Source organism: Ovis canadensis, chromosome 3 (assembly GCF_042477335.2).
Source record: "Ovis canadensis isolate MfBH-ARS-UI-01 breed Bighorn chromosome 3, ARS-UI_OviCan_v2, whole genome shotgun sequence".
Taxonomy (NCBI): Eukaryota; Metazoa; Chordata; class Mammalia; order Artiodactyla; family Bovidae; genus Ovis; species Ovis canadensis.
This window is the reverse complement of record NC_091247.1, coordinates 99,493,888-99,516,958: the sequence shown is the minus strand read 5'-3', so window position 1 is coordinate 99,516,958 and position 23,071 is coordinate 99,493,888. Positions and strand designations below refer to the sequence as shown.

Below are 23,071 nucleotides of genomic sequence, written 5' to 3'. Positions count from 1 at the left end.
ATAAGATGCTTGAGATGAATTAACTTATAATTATAACTGACATAGTTTATAATTATAATTCTCATATCTAAGCTGATGAATGATGCAGAAATTTATTGCTGAGATCTAAATTAGAAAGAGAAGGTCGGGACTTCCCTGGCAGTCCAGTGGTCCAGTCTGCGTGCTTCTAATGTAGGAGGTGCGGGTTCGTTCCCTGATCAGGGAGCTAAGATCCTGCATGACATGTGGTGTAGTCAAAAGAGAAAAAGAAGGTCAGTGAGGCTTATTAGCACTGCCTTACAGAAGTAGCTTTTGGTGAGTCAGGATCTGATGGGGGTAAAGACTTTACCTTAAGCATCTTATGAAAGAGTGATTAACTAGGCCACCGTCATATGAACTTTGAACATCGTGTTAGATGCTTTGATTTTACGAATGTGCCAGAGAAAAGACCAGGTCAGGAGACTGGGACATGTCAAGTCACTCTGGGCCCCTTGAGCACGCTCCGGACCCTTAGTGCATGCCTGGCTGTGTCGCCTACGTGTCACCGTGGGGCCAGCTGGGTGTCCGTAGGTGACACAGCCCGTCATCAGCACCTCTCTCTGAGAATCCTGGGACGCCCCTGGCCACAGGCAGGCCATCTATTAATACCACTTCCTCTCCAGATCTGCCCCCGTACTTTCCCCCGTGCACACTTTTCTTTGTTCTCTTGTTGGAAATTATGGAAACGAGAACTAAAAATTGCGAAGATGGAGAGAGCCATTTGAAGACAGTTTTTTGGAGATATCTTCACTGGGTGTGAGGAATGCTGACATAGACACTGCCTCCTGCTCTTTGGGCATAGTTCAGAGCTGCCATTCCTTATAGTGATTATCTTTTTTTTTTTTTAGGGTAGTCCAACTTATCAATTATATTTGCTTTTTAAAAATTTTTATTGGAGTGTAGTTGCTTTACAATGCTGTTAGTTTCTACTGTACAACAAGCCAAATCAGCCATATATATATATGCATATGATTATCTCTCTTAAAGGTGAGAATTAAGGAAGTTTCTTAAGTCCAGGAGGTCTCCAAAGATTGTCGGCTGTAAATGATGACTCGAGAAAACACTGATTTAAATGACTCATCACCTACCCCAGGACATTTGCTGTTGGTCGATTGACATTGACCATGGTAACTGTGGCAGCCTTTTCCTGTCAGTGCCCATTAATGGAAATTAGAAGCGCAATAAGAGCAGGTAGAATAAAACCCAACAGGGTTGTTAGGTATAAATTCCTAGGAGGCAGCGTTAGTGCAAAAAGCTCCAAATGGCATATAGTTCAATACTTAAATATCCTGTATTAAAGAACATGAGTTGGAGTAAACTCTGGGAGATGGTGGAGGACAGGGAAGCCTGGTGGGCTGCGGGCCTGCTGTCCATGGGGTTGCAAAAGAGTTGGACCTGAGTGACTGGACAGCAGCAAGAAAGGAATGGTTATACTTCATGAAAACAAAGCACACGGAGCCTATGACCATGTATTCATTTTTGCCTGCACCTGCCTTTGTGGGATCTTAGTTCTCTGACCTAGAATCAAACTAGCACCTCCTAAAGTGCAAGTGCTAAATCTTAACCGCTGGACCGCCTGGGAAGTCCCTCTGTGGCCATTTAATGCTTCTGAACGGTTTGGAGTCATTACTGTCATTATTAAGTAATTGTACACTTAGGTTTTAGTGAGTCATGGTCCTGAGGTGTCTGTCACCTTAGCTGCATTTTTTAGCTTTTCCTTCTTTTTTTTTATACACACACACACACACACACACACACACACACATATATATGTTGTATATATATTCTCTGTCATCTTGCTGGCAGCCCTCAATTCTTGCTGACACATGTGTACAAGCTTCTTACAGTGCAGGGTCCATGCCCTCACCCAGAATCAGGTGTGTGCTTGCTGCTCATGCAGCTCTGGCTCAGCTGGACTATGTGGCCTTCCAGCTGCTGTGTCTTGTCCTCAGCATCCTTTCCCCCACTGGATTCCTGCATTTCCCTCTTCCCATGGTCTATCGCTCATCTCTGGAGGCACAGAAAACCAACTCACCAGACTTACAGAAATGAGGCTTAAACTCAGCTAAGCGCTAAAGCACCGCTAGATCTTTCCTTATAGTGGCTGCATGAACTTATGTCTGCTATTTTGGCTTCTTGGTAGCTTTTCTGTGTCTTGTTTGTGGATTTCACATTGATGCTGAAAGAAAGATGAAAGTGTTAGTCGCTCAGTTGTGTCTGACTCTTTGTGACCCCGTGGACTCTTTACACCAGGCTCCTCTGTCCATGGAATTCTCCCAGCAAGAATACTGAAGTGGGGTGCCATTTCCTTCTCCAGGGGATCTCCGCAACCCAGGGGGCAAACCGAGGTCCTCCCACATTGCAGGCAAATTCTTTACCATATGAGCCACCAGGGAAGCTATTTCTGGTTTGGTGACTTCAGTAGAGACTTTGGTTCTAAAATGAAACTGAGAGAGTTGGAGGCTGCAGTGGGTCTCCGTCCAGCTGCTGGAGGCCTGGCAGGTGAATGACTATACCTGGGAGTGCTGGCTGACCCCAAGCCTATAGAGCCTGCCATTGGCAAGAGGCAGATATCAAGAGCATTTGCCCTGTATCAAAGACAGGACATCTTGAGTCCTTTCATAAGAGAAAGACAGCTGACTGCACTGGTGGTCTTTGGTCCTTTTCTGACACTCTCTGAGCAGCTTGACTGGTATTTCTCATGTGCTTGGAGGATGTCTGAAAATAGTATTGTGTTTTAACTTACATGCGGAACAAAATAAGCGTTATCATTAGGGCTGTGAGGACAAGGTTGACATGCATCTGTATCTGTACCAAGGATTCGCAGCCCATCACTGCTGGCAGAGACTTCACGGTGGGTGGGACAGAATAGTCAGGACAGGAGGAGTGGATGAAACACAGGCACACCTTGGAGCTACTGCGGGTTTGGTTCCACACCACAGCCATAAAGCAAACACTGCAATAAAGTGAGTCCCATGAGTTTTTTGGTTTCCCAATGCACGTGAAATTATTTACACTATACTGTGCGCGTCCCCAGTGACTCAGTGGTAAAAAAGAGATGCGGGGACGCAGGTTTGATTCCTGGATTGGGAAGATCCCGTGGAGAAGGAAACGGCAACCCACTCCAATATTCTTACCTGGGAAACTGCATGGACAGAGGAACCTGGCAGACTACCGTCCATGGGGTCGCAAAAGAGTCAGACACATTTGAGTGACTGGGCATGTACTGTACTCTATTAAGTGTGTGATGGCATTAAATGTAAAAAACAATGTCCCTACCTCATTTAAAAGTACTTGATGGCTAAAATAAATGCCCAAACCATTATGATAGTAGCATCAAAGATCCGTGATCACAGATTCCCTAACAAATATAATGATAATGAAAAAATGTGAATTTATGAGAATTACCAAAATTCGACATAGAGACAGAAAGGGAGCAAATGCTGTTGGGAAAACGGCACCCAGAGACTTGCTTGATACACCTTTAATTTATAAAAAGTGCAATATCTGCAAAGTGCAATAAAGCAAAGTTCAGTAAAATGAAGTATCCCTGTAATTGAGAGAGAAAATATTTTCTTGTATTTTCAACTGTCATCTTCCAGGCATTTTAGTTCTAGGCAGCACCTGCCCCAGATGATCTCAGGAGGACTGACATTCCCAGGGAGCAGGCAGCTCACACTTGAACAGAACTCACCAGAAAGCGAAGATCACTGAAGTCCACAGAGCATTGCTTTTTACAGATGTATTTGTGCAAACAGATTCCTCTCTCATGGGTCATGTTGCTGGTAATGACACATAGCCTATTCTAAACCCTGTTCCTCTCTTACAGGACTTCAGAAGGCAAATGGCTTGCTTCCAGAATACTGAGGATTAAGAACATAAACACAAGAAATCTAAACTCTTCATACAATTGCACTGCGGCCAATGAGGGCAGCACCGACACCAAAAGCTTCCTCTTGCTGCTAAAAGGTGTGAGAAATTTTATCTTTGGAAGTTGATGCAAACCTAGAATGCTGCAGCTGAGAGGCCTGTCATAGCTCATCGCTTCCTCACCTTACACACCAGGAACCAAACTCCTGAGAGGTGAAGGGTTTGACTTTTCACAGGTGTTCGGTGGCAGCGCTGGTGCTCAGCCCCACTGCTGTCTCTCATAATGTTAAGCAATAAAGAGTGATCACCACGTGGGTCCAATTAAGTAACTGTTTTCAGGGAAAAAAGAAAATCTAGAAGGAAATGTACTAGCGTGTTGGCAGTGGCCCTGGTCACACTGTGGAATGGTTATTAAAAATTATTCTGTTGGGATTTCCCTGCGGGTCTAGTCATTGGGACTCTGAACTTCCAACGCAGGGGGTGTGGGTTCAGTCCCAGCATAAGATTCCTCACGCTGTGTGGCCAAAAAATTAAAATTTTTTTAAAAAAAGTGTGCAACTTTAAAAGTTTTGAACAGATTTATTAAAAAAAAATTATTCTGTCCTTTTTACCTTTATGTGTTATATTGTCCGTAATGAGCATAAACTCAATCCATCTAGGAAAGGTAACTTTTTTTCTCAAAGGACATTTTCATATAAAAATATGCAAAAATTCTCAGAGCTGAGTGCCAGGTAATGTGTTCACTACTTATTTGTAATATTTAACCCACCTTCAAAACAGCAGCCGTGTATGTGAAGGAGAAAATATTACTAGCTTCACCACTGTCCTGTGCATACAGATAACACACGGAGTTTAGGGTATCAGTGGCTTTCTCTAGGACACAGAATGGGTGATGGATCCAGGCTGAAGCCCACATGCCCTCGCCTGGGCACTCAATCTCTCAAGGTTACCAGGGAGTAAGGGGTGGGGGAGGGGCAAATCGGAAGTTGGGGATGGACATATGCGCACCGCTGTGTATAAAACAGATAACAAATAAGGATCTACTGTATAAGTCAGGGACCTCTACTCAGTATTCTGTAATGGTCTATGTAAGAAAAGAATCTGAAGAAGCGTGAATTTAGGCATACATATAACAGATTCACTTTGCTGTGCGCCTGAGACTCGCATAACAGTATAAATCAACCGCACTTCAATTAAAACATAGTGTCCTTGGCAGAGACATGGGTGGGCCTAGAGAGTGTCATACAGAGTGAAGTCAGAAAGAGGAAAACGAATACCGTCTATGCATGGATATGTGCAATGTAGAAAAATGGCGTGGATGCTCCTACGTGCAGAGCGGAAATAGAGACGCAAACGCAGAGAACAAATGTACGGGCACCAAGGGGGAAATGGGGGGTTGAGATTGACACATATAGACTAACGAGGTAGATGACTGATGAGTAGAGCACGGAGAACTCTGCTGAATGCTTTGTGGCGAGCTGAATCGGAAGGAAGCCCACACCGGAGGGGGTACATGTATATGTGTGGCCGATTCATTTGGCTGTACAGTAGAAACTAGCACCACATTGTAAATCAGCAAAAATTAATTAAAAATAAATAAAAATTAAAAGATTCCACGCCTTCACAATGTGTTCCCAGCCCACGAACTGAGCTTTATGTGCCGGTCCTTCTGCGTTTCGCTTGGTGTCTCAGCATCCTAGAAATCTGACTTCCTCGGGTAGGAACAGACTCTCAGTCCACATCTCTGAATAATACCCTTGTATACATTTCTATGGAGCAGAAAGATCACCGCAGGAGACTAAAGGCAGGAGTTCAGAGTAACTGGATAGACAAGTCGATTTGTGTTAAAGGTAAAAAACTGACCACAGCAGTGTGACTGTCAAAAGACTCTGATGAAATTTCCCTGACTGATTTTTCCCATTTTCTTTTTCTTTCTAGAAGACACGGTTGACATCCCAGGCCACGTCTTCACTAGAGGAATGATCGTAGCTGTCGTGATCTCAGTGATGGTTGTCTGCCTGGTGACCGTGGGTGTCATTTATAGAGTTGACTTGGTTCTATTTTATAGACATTTCATGGGAAGAGACGAAACCTTAACAGGTAACGAATGTCATAATGCTGGGATCTCTTATCTTACAGTTTCATTAAGAAGCTATGAACTAATCACCTTACGTTGATTATATTGTTGAGTTAATGGCAGTAGGGGAGAAGGCAATGGCACCCCACTCCAGTACTCTTGCCTGAAAAATCCCATGGACAGAGGAGCCTGGTGTGCTGCAGTCCATGGGGTCTCGAGGAGTCGGACACGACTGAGCGACTTCCCTTTCACTTTTCACTTTCATGCACTGGAGAAGGCAATGGCAACCCACTCCAGTGTTGTTGCCTGGAGAATCCCAGGGATGGGAGCCTGGTGGGCTGCCGTCTATGGGGTCGCACAGAGTCGGGCACGACTGCCGTGACTTAGCAGCAGCAGCAGCAGCAGCAGCAGAGGCTTTCCATGAGAAAAGCTATCTGGCGGATCATCTGCTGTGGATGCTGTCGGCTCTGCTTTCTCTTGTGCTCACTTACCTGCTGCCGAAAATCATTCCCTGATCCTTTCATCCATGTGTACTGTGTTCTTCTAAATGTCCTGTGACGTGTTCTTGCCCAAGGACGGTGTGTCTGAATGTCATTGCTCACACACCATCTGGTGCCTTACGCAAAGTGCACACTCAATTAAAGTCATTTAAATTGAATTGTATCATGGTTCATTATTTAAACCCGGCAAAGGAGGCTGCATGATGGACTTGCAAGAACCTTGAACTCCATACCACATGACCTGAGTTCCAGTCCCCTAGATCTGCTATTTTTTTAATCTGTTCCTCCTTCTATCTGGGGACTGTGGTTTCTCAGTTTTCCTAATTTTGAAGGTGATTAGAAGTCCTCAAGATTCAAAATAGAGGGGCTTCCCTGGTGATCCTGTGGCTAAGACTCCACGTTCCCAGTGCAGGGGCCCCGGGTTTGATCCTGGGTCTGGGAACTATATTCCACATGCTGCAGCTGAAAAAAGACATTCTGAATGTCACTACTGAAAAAAAATCCCGCCTGCCACAGTGAAGATTCTGAGGGCTGCAAATAAGGCCCAGGGCAGCCAAATAAAGAGATAAATTTTTTTTAAAATTCAAAATAGTTACCAAATTAGAAAGATATGTGTATAATGCATCGCACTTGCTTTTGTATCTGTGTGTGTGTGTATGTGTGTGTATAGCACATATGTAGCTCAAAACACCAAAACTCTTAGAAATGATACATATATGTTCATTCAACGCCTGTTTCCCACCTCATCTCCTATTGGTAGTATATTCAAATGAATATTAATAATAGAGAATCATATTTCACTCCTGTTTGAAAGTCAGATCTTGCCATGCTCTACACCCTGTTCTGAACTTTGCTTTACTGTACCTTGGGTACCCTTCCATCTTAGTTTATAAAGCCTCTCGTTTTTTCGGATCGCACAATGTTTTATTTCTGTGGATGCACCTTTGTTTATTGAGTCACCACTTGATGGACACTCGGGTTTCTTACAGCCTTCCATTATTGCAGAAGTGATGCAGTGGAGAACTTTGTATAGCCATCATTTCGTTTGTGTGCAGTGTAACTGAAGGGAAACTCCCTGAAGTACAATGAAATATAGATGTGGATACAGTTGGTTTGATGTATATTTGTGCGCTTAGTCGCTCAGTTGTGTCCAACTCTCTAGCCCCATGGACTGTAGCCCACCAGGCTCCTCTGTACATGGAATTTTCCAGGCAAGAATACTGGAGCCAGTTGCCATTTCCTACTCCAGGGGATCTTCCCAGGCCAGGAATCAAACCCACGTCTCTTGCGTCTCCTGCATTGGCAGGCAGATTCGTTTACCACTAAGTCACCTGGGAAGCCCAATGGAATCACTGGCTCTTACTTATACTGATAGAAGGCTGTATTTCACAACAACCTAAGAGTTATTCAAGGAACCCACTTACTGATTAAATTCAGAAGTAGCTCTGTTTCTGCCAACTTTTCTTGCCTTTGATATGAATGTGAATTCTGCAACTTTTACCAAATGTTCAGTCTTTCATACATGCTCTGTCCTGCAAAGCAGTTGCTCTAAACCAACGATAAGTTCTGATTTGAATCGCTGAACCAGGGTGCAAGAGGCAGAACTGGAGAATCTTTTCCCAGAGACAGAAAGGGTTGTTTTGTGAGCCTGGATGCTGCTGAAGATATTGGGCTGGGTCGTTGAGCATAAGTGATAACTCAACATAAAGAACATGGACCAAGAATGCTTTTACCCTATTCTTTTGATATAAAGAAACCAATAATATTTAGCCTTCAACTCAGTAGCAAATTCACTCACCCCAATAATGTGCTCAAGCATAAATCTAATTCCTCTAGCATCGAACCAAATGTCATGGGATAAGGTAGACCTTTTTATAGTTACTCCCCCTTCTTCCTCTACTGACCCCAACTAACATCATATCCATGGAGATCTCTGCTTACTCTTTGACCAAGTTTTTTTTGTTTATTTGTTTGTTGTTTTGTTTTCATTGTCTTGTAGCTGCTAATATTATTTGTCAGCTTTTTCAAGTTGTTGCATGTGTCCTCTCTGTCTTCTCAAATAGATTGGATGAAAGCAGAAGAGAGAGATGTGTATTATTTTTCAGTCACCCAGTTAGTAGAACAGTCTTTATTGTTGGCTGACACAGTCCCCTTGAACACTGCTTTCCTATCCAGAATTAAATAGGAGCAGATGTTATCAATGAAAACCTATAATAGACCAGAAGCTTTTCTATTGCCGTCTAAAGCATCATAGACCATGTAGCGTGTGTTCCTATAGCATATGATTTCAGTCATCTCCCATCACTTCTTTCCATTCTCCAGGCTAAATACTCAGCTTTCTTTTTCTAAATTAATGAATTAATTTATTTTTATTTTACTTTACAATACTGTACTGGTTTTGCCTTACATCAACATGAGTCTGCCACGGGTATACACATGTTCCCAATCCTGAAACCCCCTCCCTCCTCCCTCCCTGTACCATCTCTCTAGGTCATCCCTGTGCACCAGCCCCAAGCATCCTATATCCTGCATTGAACCTAGACTGGCGATTCATTTCTTAAATTATATTATACATGTTTCAATGCCATTCTCCCAAATCATCCCACCCTCTCCCACTCCCACAGAGTCCAAGAGACTGTTCTATACATCTGTGTCTCTTTTGTTGTCTCGCATACAGGGTTATCGTTACCATCTTTCTAAATTCCATATATATGTGTTAGTATACTGTACTGGTGTTTTTCTTTCTGGCTTACTTCACTCTGTATAATCGGCTCCAGTTTCATCCACCTCATTAGAACTGATTCAAATGTATTCTTTTTAATGGCTGAGTAATACTCCCTTGTGTATATGTACCACAGCTTTCTTATCCATTCATCTGCTGACGGACATCTAGGTTGCTTGTGTACCCCAATGTTCATCCCAGCACTGTTTATAATAGTCAGCTTCCTTTTTATTCTCACTTTCAGGGGGTGGTTTTGAGGGTAGATTCAGATGGTGGTAGAATTAAATGATATTAATAGCAGTAGAATAAGCCAAGCTAATATTTGCTTCCCGATCCTGGAAAGAGAGCATATTTGGGCTCCTTGACCTTCTGTTTTCTTTAAGCTCCTTTAGTGCCCTGACCTAAAGTCTGCACTCCTTTCAGTTATGGCTTTTGGGGGCCTGGTCTAGGACTTGAACTCTTCATCTGTCTTCACAGGTCTCTGTGTCAAGAGACCTTTTAGGTGTCAGGCAGTGGGACTCTTTAATGTACATGCTTAGGAAACATTTGCCAGTTGACTACTTGATTCCCATACAAGGTCTGAGTATGTTATTTTTTTGTTGGCCTATAATAATAACTGAGTGTATTCCTTGTTGTTGACCCCTTCAAAAGTCAGAGATAAAGAGGAATGCATGAAAAACATGGAACCAAAGGATATTTGAGGGACCTTAGGCATTTCCTAGTTTAAACATTCTTGTTTTATTTTATGATTTGTTTTCTATCAAAAACACTTTATTCTTTTATTTAATAGCTTCATCGAGGTATAATCAATATATGAAGAACTGCACAGACGTTTTGATTGGAGTATAATTGCTTAACAGTGCGTTAGTTTCTGCTGTACCACAAAGTGAATCAGCTATGTGTATACATATGCCCCTTCCCTCTTGGGCCGCCCTGCACCAGCGCGCCCCCCGCCCCGACACCCCACCCCTCTAGGTCATCACAGAGCACCAAGCTGGGCTCCCTGTGCTCTTCAGCAGCCTCCCACTAGCCATCTGGCTCACACACAGCGGTGTATGTGATTTAATGTCTACACTGTGTTGGACTGATGCGCTTGAATGTGAGGATGCTATATTTAACTTTTCTCTTTCAATGATTCCATTCCCACCTTCTAGGACTTTCACTCAAGTCTTTAGTTAATAAAGCCTTGTTTTCACACTAATGAAAAGGGTCAACCTTATCTCCTAGATGGAAAAACATATGACGCTTTCGTGTCCTACCTGAAAGAGTGTCAGCCCGAGCATGGAGAGGAGCACGCGTTTGCTGTGGAGACTTTGCCCAGGGTGTTGGAGAAACATTTTGGGTATAAGTTATGCATATTTGAAAGAGATGTGGTTCCTGGAGGAGGTAAGAAAGGGAATGCCAGACAGAAAACTAGTGGAAGGGGACTTCCCTGGCGATCCAGTGCTTAAAACTCCTAGCTTCCAATACAGGAGGTGTGAGTTCAATCCCTGGTCGGGGAACTAAGATCCCACGTGCTGTGAGGTGTGGCCAAATAGGTAAATACACATTAATAATAAATAAACATGGAACATCCAAGTTTAAAAGGAGGCATTAAAAAAATAAGGAAAATTAGTGAAGACGGTTTTTAAAAGATGAATAGCTTACCTTATAAAAGGCTCTCCTGTTTACTTAAAAATGAAAGAAAAGTGAAAGTCACTCAGTCATGTCCGACTCTTTGTGACCCCATGGACAGTCCAGTACATGGAATTCTCCAGGCCAGAATATTGGAGTGGGTAGCTGTTCCCCTGTAAACAGAAACTATGAGCAACCTGCACTCCTTCCAAGTGTGGCTTCTGGGGAGCCGGGTCCAGGACTTGAACTCTTCCTCTTGCTTCAGAGGTCTCTGACTATGGAGAAAGGGAGCAAGTGCTCCATTTTCAGAACCAGGGCCAGAATTGCTATCACAAAGCATTTAATAGACCAGAGTGAGGACTTCCCTGGTGGCTCAGTGGTAAGAATCTGCCGCCTGCCAGTCAGAAGATGTGGGTTCTAACCCTGGGTGGGGAAGATTCCCTGGAGGTGAAAATGGCAACCCACTCCAATATTCTTGCCTGGAGAATCCCATGGACAGAGGAGCCTGGTGGGTTATAGTCTATGGAGTCACAAATCATCAAACATGACTGAGCACAGGATGAGTCCCTCTTTTGATGGTATTTTGTATAGCAAAACCTAATTAAACTAATTTAATATGTGATTCTTTGGACTATAAATGCAGGTTAATTCTTACCAGAAAACGTTTCTTCTTTATCGTGTTGACATTGTGAGAAAATTAAAGTAGAAATTAGGAGTAATGGTAAAGGTTAAATAGAATGAGATTGATGGTTTGTACCATATTTTGATTGCAAAATTCAAGTTTTAAATTAATATATGAATACAAATGGCTGTAACATGATACTGAAGTATATTATAGCTAAACTCCAAATTATTCTAGATGCTGGTGCCTCACAAATGACGCAACACCAATGTCTTGATAGTTGCCATCCCTCATTCATTCAGCATTCGCTGAGCACCATTCTTGTGCCAAATTCTAAGCTGGGCATTTAAGATAAGGCAGTAAATAAGAAACAGTTGTGGGGACTTCCCTGGTGGTCCAGTGGTTAAGACCTCACCTTCCAATACAGGGAGTGCAGATTCCATCCCTGGTTTGGGAGCTAATATCCCATGCAGCCAAAATGCAAAGCAAACAGAACAATCTTGTAACAAATTCAATAAAGACTTTTAAAAATGGTCCACATCAAAAAAAAAAAAAGGCTTAGAAAAAGTATTTTTTTCCCTCCTAGGTTACAAATTAAGAAGGGAACATGTTACAAATTAGAAAGAGAAAACATTTTTAAATTACAAATAACCTGTCTAAGGAATAATGTACCAAATTGTCAGATGCGCTCAACACTGTGATACTTTTGTGTGTCGCTTCTTTGCATCCAAGAAGACACACTGTCACAAAGTATTTCTTCTTGACTTTGCATCCATTTTATTATTAATATATTTCCATTATTTTCTAGGAATCATTTAAAGAACAGGTTTCTTCTTCATTCTTAAATAAAAATAAAGAATGTTTGTATTGTTATTCAGTTACTTAGTCATGTCCATCTCTTTGGGACCCCATGAGCTGCAGCACAGCAGGCTTCTCTGTCTTCCTTCACTATCTCCCAGAGTTTGCTCAAACTCATGTCCAAACTCATGCCATCCAACCATCTCATCCTCTGTTGCACCCTTTTCCTCTTGCCCTCAATCTTTCCCAGCATCAGGGTCTTTTCCAATGAGTTGACTGAGTGGCCAAAGTATTTGGAGCTTCAACTTTAGCGTCAGTCCTTCCAGTGAATATTCAGGGTTGATTTCCTTTAGAATTGACTGGTTTGATCTCCTTGCTGTCCAGGGGACTCTCAAGAGTCTTCTCCAGCACCACAGTGTGAAAGCATCAATTCATAACTAGTTTGGATCAGAACCTCAGTCTCAGAAGGGCTAGATCTAGAATAGAGGTTAGCAGTCTGTCAACCCCAGGGCAGCTCCAGTCTTTGAAGCAGCCTCATGCATTTGCTCCTGTGTTGTCTGTGGCTGCTTTTGAGCTACATCAGCAGAGCTGAACAGCTGTGACAAAGATAGTATGACCTGCCAAGGCTAAAATATTTACCATTTGGCCCTTTACAGAAAAGGTTTATCAACCTGTGGTCTAGAATAATGGCAATGTTGGGTTTTTTTTTTTAATATTTCAATTAGAAGTTTAGCATGTTCTTCCATGCATGTAAAGAGGCAAGATGGTGTCATGATTAGGAATAGACACTCTGGAACCAGACCACTTGGGGTCAGATTCCAGTTCTGCCATTTACCAGCTGTGTGACTCTGTGCAAGTTACTTAACCACTCTGTGCTTTGGTTTCCTCCTCTGTAAAATGAGGGTAACTACAGTACTTTCTTCATAGGATCATTGTGCTGATTAAAGGAGTTCATATACGTAACATGTTTAGAAGACGGTATGGCACAGAGTTGGAAAAAGAAATAACAACCCACTCCATTATTCTTGCTTGGGAAGCCCCATGGATAGAGGAGCCTGGTGGGCTACACCCATGGGGTCTCAGAGTTGGATGTTACCGTGCACAGAGTTAGGCTAAGGAGGTATTCATTATCATCTTTGTGCAGTTGATTGCTTCTTTTAATAGGCACGTGGGCTTCCCTGGCAGTGGTTAAGATTCCTAGCTTCCAATGCAGGGCGTGTGAGTTCTATCCCTGGGCAGGGAACTAAGATCCCACATGCCTCACAGCCAAAAAAAAAAAAAAAAAAAAAAAATTAGTTAAAAAAAATAGGCATATGAAACTGAGAATGACTTACTTCAAACTTTATTAGTGAAGCTGAGTTAAATAATACAAAATAGGACTGTGCAACATGATTTTTATCTCATGTCCACCCTTTTGGTTTTCTTAAATTAACCTGCCACCTCTTGTATTTTCAGCTGTTGTTGATGAAATCCATTCATTGATAGAGAAAAGCCGAAGGCTGATCATTGTTCTCAGTAAAAGTTATATGTCTAGCGAAGTCAGGTATGAACTTGAAAGTGGACTCCATGAAGCGCTGGTGGAAAGGAAAATTAAAATCATCTTAATTGAATTTACACCTGTCGGAGACTTCAGCTTTTTGCCTCAATCACTGAAGCTTTTGAAATCCCACAGAGTTCTGAAGTGGAAGGCAGACAAGTCTCTGTCTTATAACTCAAGGTTCTGGAAGAATCTTCTTTACCTGATGCCTGCAAAAGCAGTCAAACCCTGCAGAGACGAGTCAGAAGTCTTGCCTGTTCTTTTGAAGACCTAATCTTCAGAAAAGCCGAGCGGAAGAAAGAGCTCTTGACAGTCTGATGACTGAGTGTCTGAGCCTGTGGATAACAGAGGGCATTATTCAAATATTTAACTCTACTCCATGAACATCTTACTTACATTCTGAAGATGAACTTGGCATTTAGGGTGCTGGGGATAAGACTACACATTCATCTATGGCCGTGGACTTCCACTGTGTGTGTACCTAGTTGCTCAGTCACATCTGACTCTTTGTGACCCCATGGACTGTAACCCATCAGGCTCCTCTGTCCATGGGGATTCTCTAGGCAAGAATATGGAGTGGGGTGCCATGCCCTCCTCCAGGGGGTCTTCCCAACCCAGGGATCGAACCCAGGTCTCCCACATTGCTTGCATATTGTTTACCATCTGAACCACCAGTGAAGCCCAAGAATACTGGAGTGGGTATCCTATCCCTTCTCCAAGGGGACTTCCCAACCCAGGAATCAAACCAAATCTCTTATAGGCTGATTCTTTACCAACTGAGCTACCAGGGACATCCCTGAGCTCCCAGAAGTTCCTCCCAGAGGAACTCAACAGAAATGTGTCCCCTATCTCTACTTCTATAACTGGATGCATGCAGTCTGCTCAGTCACATAGTCAGCAACGTTGAGGTTGGATGTTGTTCAGTCGCTCATTCGTGTCCGGTTCTTTGTGACCCCATGGACTGTAGCCCACTAAGCCTCCCTGTCCTTCACTATCTCCCGGAGTTTGCTCGAACTCATGTCCATTGGATCAATGATGCTATCCAACCATCTCATCCTCTGATGTGAGGCTGGACACGGCGCAAATAACTTAAGGGCAGGCTTTAAGAGCTTTTTAATGCTAAAGGTTGAGCTAAAGGATTTTAAGTTTACCTTGCGGTATTGTCTATGCCATGGGTGACACAGGAACTGGAATGGTGTCTCCAAGCTCTCGCGAGAGCTGCCTACCTCCACACACCTCAGTGCCTGGGACTGGCTGGGGATGGGGCTGCAGGGCTGTGTGCAGGGCGGGGTGTGAGGTTTGAGCTATTGTATCAACCTCAGGGCATCTTTAATTATCCTTGCTACAGTTGCAGGCCTACTGTTCTTGAAATCCCACTAAGATGCTACAGAGGGCTTGCTTAATTGGACCTATTTGTGGAAACTTCTTAAAAGGAACTGCAAACAACCTTTTATCTTTCATGCCAGACACAAATCATTTTCTGTTTTTTTTTTTTAAACAGTCTCAGACATTTATTGATTTTGAATGTTTAGACATGGGATAGAGACCAGATCAAATTAGTTATTCAGCAGCCAAATAATTGATGGTTACTTGCTCGATTTTTTTTTTTTTGGAACCTTTTATATTGGGGTATAGCTGGTTAACAATGTTGTGATAGATTCAGGTAGATAGCAAAAGGACTCAGCCATGCATACACACATATCCATTCTCCCCTAAACTCACCTCCCATCCAGGCTAACATAACACATAATGGTACATAACATTGAGCAGAGTTTGCTGTGCTGTCCAAGAGGACCTTGTTGGTTATGCATTTTAAATATACTTGCTCTATTTTTAAAAGGTTACAAATTTCAAATGCCCCTCAGCTCAGCAGTAAAATAAATCAGCCTACCAATTTATTTGATAGGAGAAGGCAATGGCAACCCACTCCAGTATTCTTGCCTGGGAAATCTCATGGATGGAGGAGCTTGGTAGGCTACAGTCCATGGGGTCGCCAAGAGTAGGACACGACTGAGCAACTTCACTTTCACTTTTCATTTCCCTGCACTGGAGAAGGAAATGGCAACCCACTCCAGTATGCTTGCCTGGAAAATCCCAGGGACGGGAGCCTGGTGGGCCGCCGTCTATGGGGTCACAAAGAGTCGGACACGACTGAAGTGACTTAGCAGCAGCAGCAGCAGGATCAAACCTGCCAAGGGAGACGCAGGTTCCTTCCCTGGGTCGGGAAGATCCCCTGGAGAAAGAAATGGCAACCCACTCCAGTATTCTTGCTGGGAAATCCCATGAACAGAGGAGCCCAGTGGGCTACATTCCGTGGGGTCTCAAAGAGACAAGACTGAGCACAGAGGCGCAGGCATCGGATGGAGGGACAAGACACGGGGGTGTGCAGCCAAGACTCCTGAACTGGACCCCGGGCTTTCTATTACCATGACCTCTGGTGTCTCCTCTGACTCACCTGTGATGAGTTTTCCTCATCAGTAAAATTAGAATTTATAAGAATTGTACAGGGGGGCTAAATGAATAAATATCAATGAAACACTTACATCAGTTATTGGCACAGAATTAACACTCTGTAAGTGTTGGCCCTGCCACTTTCGTTATTATTAATTGTTGCTTTTCAGTTGCTAAGTTGTGTCTGACTCTCTGCAACCCCATGGACTGCAGCTTGCCAGGCTTCCTGTTCCTCACTGTCTCCCCAAGTTTGCTCAGATTCAGATACATCGAGTCAGTGACTTGAGGATATTCGTTTATTCAGAGAAGCATAGACGAGAAGTATATCTATACGATAAGCTTCATTGGAAAGGATATTTCTTCACTGGACTTGTGCAACTTTCAGTGTCTAAATACATGTATCTGCCTCCTTAAAGTGAACCCAGTACTCTGGGCCTTCCTGACGGCCTTAGTGGTAATGGCTGGACCTGAAAATCAGTGAGAGAGTGAGAGCTACCAGCCTTACAGACAAAGGAAAGAGCTGGGTAAGCTTGGAAGCCTAGTTGGATATACGGGTACAGTGTGACAATTCCCCCCAAATTTAAAGCAGATACTGTTTAAAACAGCTGTGGTACTACTGTGTATAAAATAGATAATCAGCTAAGACCTACAGTACAGTCCGGGAAACTCTATTCAATATCCTGAATGACCTATGAGGGGGAAGAATCTGAATGGATATATGGATGTGGATACATGAATCACTTTGCTGTACATTGAAACTAACACAACATTGTAAATCAATGATACTCCAACATAAAAGAAAACATTAAAAAAATTAAAGGCAACTTAAAAAATTAAATAGAACAGCTGTGGTAGATACTACTGAAAATCAAAAATAAGATTTTCAGTATAAGAAAGTGATCTAACTGTTGTAGCACTTACAACTTTGTATGCCAGTTGTATGGTTAAAAAAGTAAAAGGATTTAATTACTAAGAAGATTTATATGTGAAAATATACGGTCATGAGAAATTTTATTCCTATCATCGTCTCTAACAGAATGATTTGCTTTCTCATTATGTTTCTTTAAATACATTAAGTGGATTTTGTAGTAAATGTGTTAAATGTATATATTAAATATGTGCTTTAAAACACATTAACGGATCGTTGATGTTGTGCTTTTATTTTTGAAAAATCTCAACATCTTTTTCACTTATTTTAAAATTTCAGGGACTTCTCTGGTGGTCTAGCAGTTAGGACTTTGCCTTGCAATGCAAGGAGTTCGAGTTTAATTCCTGATCAGGGAGTTAAGATCCCATATATCTCTCAGCCAAGAAGTCAAACATAAAACAGAAACAATATTGTAACAAATTCAATAGACTTTTAAAAAATGCCAACCCCTTTGATAAGATACAGATCATTCACAATGAACGCTTACATCTGTCTTTTTTTATGTCAAATTACTTTGTACCTACCTTCTTAGTTTCACCTTCCATCCAGGAGCCAAAACTGAGCTTACTGTCACAAGGCCATCCAATGCCCAGCAGGAATATCAGGTTTTGCACATGCCAGTTAATTTAAGTGCATATTTTAAAATATAAGTGCATGGTGCACTGGGATAACCCAGAGGGATGGTACGGGGAGGGAGGTGGGAGGGGGGTTCAGGAGTGGGAACTTACGTACACCCGTGGAGGATTCATGTTGATGTATGGCAAAACCAATGCAGTATTGTAAAATAAAAAAAATAAAATAAAATAATAAAAATAAATAAATAAAATGTAAGTGCAAACATTTCCAACCAGGACCAATAAGTAGGTCTGATAAAATAATGTCATTCTCTTTTATGACTTCATACGTCCTTACATATGGAGTCCATCTCAGAAAATGAGAGATGAGTCAGCCACCTAAGATGTACAAAGAAACACTCCATGTGTGTCCATTATGTGCTAGAAGTATTTACTAAATTATTCTGACACTCTCTCAGAGCAGGTGGTGGTTTAGTCACTAAGTCGTGCCCTATTCTTTCTGACCCTCTGTTAGCCCACCAGGCTCCTCTGCCCACGGGATTCTCCAGGCAAGAATATTGGAGTGGGTTGACATTTCTTTCTCTTTGCCATTTCCTTCTCCACTCTGAGAGCAGAGAGCGACCTTATTACCCAATATTCTAAAGCCTGGAACATGAGACACGACCAATCCAGGGAGCAATCCTGCGCATACAGGTGGCTAGTGTGACAGGCTGGAGCAGAGACGGTACCGAGCCTTCTCTTTGGAATCACCCATTGCACAGCGAGACTTGAGGGAAGCTGTGGGCACTTCTCGGGGAGATATTTGCACCAGAGGGTCTAGACAGTCTTGCAGAGAAGAAGCAGGGCTGCTTAGGACTGGCTCATGTTACACAAGCGAAGTCGCTTCAGTCGTGTCTGACTCTGTGCCACCACAGGGCCTGCAGCCCGCCAGGCTTCTCCGTCCATGGGATTCTCCAGGCAAGAGTACTGGAGTGGGGTGCCATTTCCTCTTCCCAAGGTATGGCTCAGAGGGGGACAAAAGAGTACAAGGGTTCTTCTAGGCTACTCGGGTAGCGATGAGGGCAATAGTACCCAAGTTCTCCACGGGATGGGAATGTGCACTCGACCCTGGTACCTGCTAAGATACAGGGAGTCAGACCCCTGACAGGTACTAGGAGCGCATCCAATATGGATGCTAGCGGTTGACCAGCTGGCTCCAGAGGACTGTCAGCCGGGCATAGAGGGGGTGAGCTCCCTGCAGCCATCATCAGCATGCTTGTCTGAACGAGAAACCAGCACAATCAAGCTGAATCGCAGCTCTAAATGCTCAGGGCAAATAGCTCATCGCATCACCCCGGCAAGAGTGCAGCTCTGAGGGAGGAGACCTGGGCTTTAGGGGGAGCCAGCTTCCTGAGCAGAAGCTACTCTGAGAGATGGGCTTGGGAACCTTGCGGGGCTCTTCAGAGAGTGGCCAAACCACAGCTCTGACAGGAAACTGGCTGTGTGCGCTGTAGGCAGGACACAGGGTCCCTGCAGACCTGCCTCCGGACCACACTGATAGTGATCACAAGCCAGGTGGGGAGGGCTGAGACCAACACTGTGTATCTGCGAGAGGCTTGTGAAAACCAGCTTTCTTCTCTTTGTCGCCTACCTTGTGGTTGCGCATACCATCCGGGGAACACACGATGCCCCATTTACACAATAGCCACAACTCGATGTGCAAGTTTAACAATGGTGAGACCCTAGAGAAGCTGTCTTACAGAGTGAAGTAAGTCAGAAAGAGAAAAACAAATACTGTATATTTACACATATATGTGGATTTAGGAAAATGATACAGATAAACCTACATGCAAAGCAGAAACAGAGACACAGACGTGGAGAACAAGTGTATGATTCCAAGGGGAAGAGATGGGATGGGCTGGGAGACTGGGGTTGACACATATACACTATTGATACTGTGTATACAGTAGATAACTAATTACTGTACAGCACAGGGAACCCCATTCAGTGCTCTGCGGTGACCTAACTAGGGAAGAAATCCCAAAAGATGGGATATACCTGTATGGAATAGCGATTCACTTTGTTGCACAGTAGAAAGTAATGGCATTGTAAAGTAAGAATACACCAATAAATAATAACAATACTTAATGGTTAACATATTAAAATCAACTTTCAAGTTGGGTTTTAGGAATCCCAGGGCTCATGAGAGGTGTCTTAGTGCATATCCAGGCAGTGGGATGGAGTGAGTGGACATATAGGTGTGCTGGACCCCAGACCGCTCCCCACCCCCCACTGCCTCCAGCCTGTCAACCAGACCAGCACTGCTTTTACCCATTTTTATTTTGAGATTTCATGTGACAATTTTATTTGGCAAAATCCAACATGTCTGAATAGGCCATGTTTTAGATGTAATGAATGCAAGCAATCCTTTCTAACTAAACAGAAATGATTATAGAATTGTTTAGAAAGGGAAATAGACTCTAGGCACCACCTTTATGGCAGAAAGTGAAGAGGAACTAAAAAGCCTCTTGATGGAAGTGAAAGAGGAAAGTGAAAAAGTTAGCTTAAAGCTCAACGTTCAGAAAACGAAGATCATGGCATCTGGTCCCATCACTTCATGGGAAATAGATGGGGAAACAGTGGAAACAGTGTCAGACTTTATTTTGGGGGGCTCCAAAATCACTGCAGATGGTGATTGCAGCCATGAAATTAAAAGATGCTTACTCCTTGGAAGGAAAGTTGTGACCAACTTGGAAAGCATATTGAAAAGCAGAGATATTACTTTGTCAACAGGGGTCCATGTAGTCAAGGCTATGGTTTTTCCAGTGGTCATGTATGGATGTGAGAGTTTGACTGTGAAGAAAGCTGAGCACTGAAGAATTGATGCTTTTGAAGTGTGGTGTTGGAGAAGACTTTTGAGAGTTCCTTGGACTGCAAGGAGATCCAACCAGTCCATTCTAAATGAGATCAGTCCTGGGTGTTCTTTGGAAGGACCGATGCTGAAGCTGAAACTCCAATACTTTGGCCAACTTATGCAAAGAGTTGACTCATTGGAAAAGACTTTGATGCTGGGAGGCATTGGGGGCAGGAGGAGAAGGGGACGATAGAGGAAGATGGCTGGATGGCATCACCGAGTCGACGGACATGAGTTTGAGTGAACTCCGGGAGTTGGTGATGGACAGGGAGGCCTGGCGTGCTGTGATTCATGGGGTTGCAGAGTCGGACACGACTGAGAGAGTGAACTGAACTGAACTAAAGGCTAATCTTCCAAGGCTATCTTCCATAGTGTTAAGTGTTAGTCACTAAGTTGTGTCTGACTCTTTTTGACCACAAGGACTGCAGCACATCAACCTCCCCTGTCCTTCACTATCTCCCAGAGTTTGCTCAAATTCATGTCCACTGAGTCAGTGATGCTATCTAACCATCTCATCCTCTGCTGCCCCTTCTTATGTCTTCAGTCTTTCCCAGTATCAGGGTCTTTTTCAGTGAAAAACATTATATAGCATTATATGGCTCAGCCACACAATGGTCACAATGTTGTGAATATTCAACATTTAACAAAAATTAAGGTATATTATTTAGAGGCAGAAAGGGAGGGAAAATGTGTTTGTGGTAGGGTTAGGGTTTGGGGGTTAAACACAACTTTCATCGTTAGGAAGCCATCAGATTATATCTACAACTTTGTCCAAAGTCAAAGTTCTTAGAAAGGCAGGCTATGTCGGCTCACTCATTAATCCCTGATCCGTTTGCTGCAGTGTTTCTCACACTCTGCGTGCTCTGGATCCCTGACTCTAATGGGAACTGTTCAATCCCTCTTGACTTCTCTGCTATAGCCCGCAGCAGCTACCTCTCTTTTCTTCTGAAACTTCACTTGGTTTTGTGAGATTCCCTCCTCGTTTTCATGTGTGAATGTGTGCACGCTCAGTCCCTCAGTCATGTCCAACTCTTTGTGACCCCATGGACTGTAGCCTGCCAAGGTCCTCTGTCCGTAGGATTTCCCAGGCAGGAATACTGGGCTGCCATTTCCTCCTCCAGAGGATCTTTCCTACCCAGGAATTGAACCTGTGTCTTCTGAATCTCCTACATGGGCGATTATAGTCTCCCTTATATTACTGAGACCAGTCAGCACGCCTGTGTCTTTTCTCCAGCCATATTCGGTGGTATATGATTAACTAGGGGATAGAGTTAGTATTTTTTCAAGCTAACACAATAAAATAGAGTGTCAAGTGAATAAGGGTATAGGCAAGTGACTGATAATGCTGAATGATGATAAAATTTAAGTTGGAAAATGCAGAAATGATGGGTATCATATTGGTAAGATCAACAAAGATTCATCTGTGACCACATGATGTCACAGATGAATCCAAATTGGAGTGTTTCAGGGAATATGCTGATAGGAGGAGACTGTCAGGGTGGAGGGTGCTTGAGATGGAAATTACAGAGGCATGTCAATTACTAGTAACGGCAGGTGTAGGAATAAATGCCTGAGGTAGGTGTGAGGACAAGACTTTTAGAAGAAAGGAAGTTGAAGAACTGAGAGATCAGGGTGTTCCTTGGATCACCTAAGTGAATATGAAAATTCAGTTCAGTTCAGTCGCTCAGTCGTATCCGACTCTTTGAGACCCGATGAATCGCAACACACCAGGCCTCCCTGTCTATCACCAACTCCCGGAGTCCACCCAAACTCCTGTCCATCAAGTCTGTGATGCCATCTAGCCATCTCATCCTCTGTTGTCCCCTTCTCCTCCCGCCCCCAATCCCTCCCAGCATCAAAGCCTTTTCCAGTGAGTTAACCCTTCCCATGAGGTCGCCAAAGTATTGGAGTTTCAGCTTTAGCATTGGTCCTTCCAAAGAATGCCCAGGACTGATCTCCTTTAGGATGGAGTGGTTGGATCTCCTTGCAGTCCAAGGGACTCTCAAGAGTCTTCTCCAACACCACACTTCAAAAGCATCAATTCTTCAGTGCTCAGCTTTCTTCACAGTCAAACTCTCACATCCATACATGACCACTGGAAAAACCATAGCCTTGACTATATGGACTTTTGTTGGCAAAGTAACGTCTCTGCTTTTGAATATGCTATCTAGGTTGGTCACAACTTTCCTTCCAAGGAGTAAGCATCTTTTAATTTCATGGCTGCAATCACCATCTGCAGTGATTTTGGAGCCCCCCAAAATAAAGCCTGACACTGTTTCCACTGTTTCCCCATCTATTTCCCATGAAGTAATGGGACCAGATGCCATGATCTTTGTTTTCTGAATGTTGAGCTTTAAGCTAACTTTTTCGCTCTCCTCTTTCACTTCCATCAAGAGGCTTTTTAGTTCCTCTTCATTCTGCCATAAGGGTGGTGTCATCTGCATATCTGAGGTTACTGATGTTTCT

The 23,071-nt window shown here is 43.3% G+C and overlaps 1 protein-coding gene across 2 annotated transcripts in view; it reads left to right on the top strand.

Moving 5' to 3' along the window:
• IL18R1 (interleukin 18 receptor 1) overlaps positions 1-17,351 on the top strand; it is a 37,170-nt gene extending 19,819 nt beyond the window's left edge. For both annotated transcript variants that reach the window (XM_069583741.1, XM_069583742.1), the window contains 4 exons: positions 3,848-3,987; positions 5,827-5,988; positions 10,415-10,573; positions 13,677-17,351. In XM_069583741.1, the coding sequence (XP_069439842.1) occupies positions 3,848-3,987; positions 5,827-5,988; positions 10,415-10,573; positions 13,677-14,032 (817 nt within the window). In that variant the 3' untranslated portion in view covers positions 14,033-17,351. The remainder of the gene's footprint in view (positions 1-3,847; positions 3,988-5,826; positions 5,989-10,414; positions 10,574-13,676) is intronic.
• Positions 17,352-23,071: the final 5,720 nt, after the last annotated feature.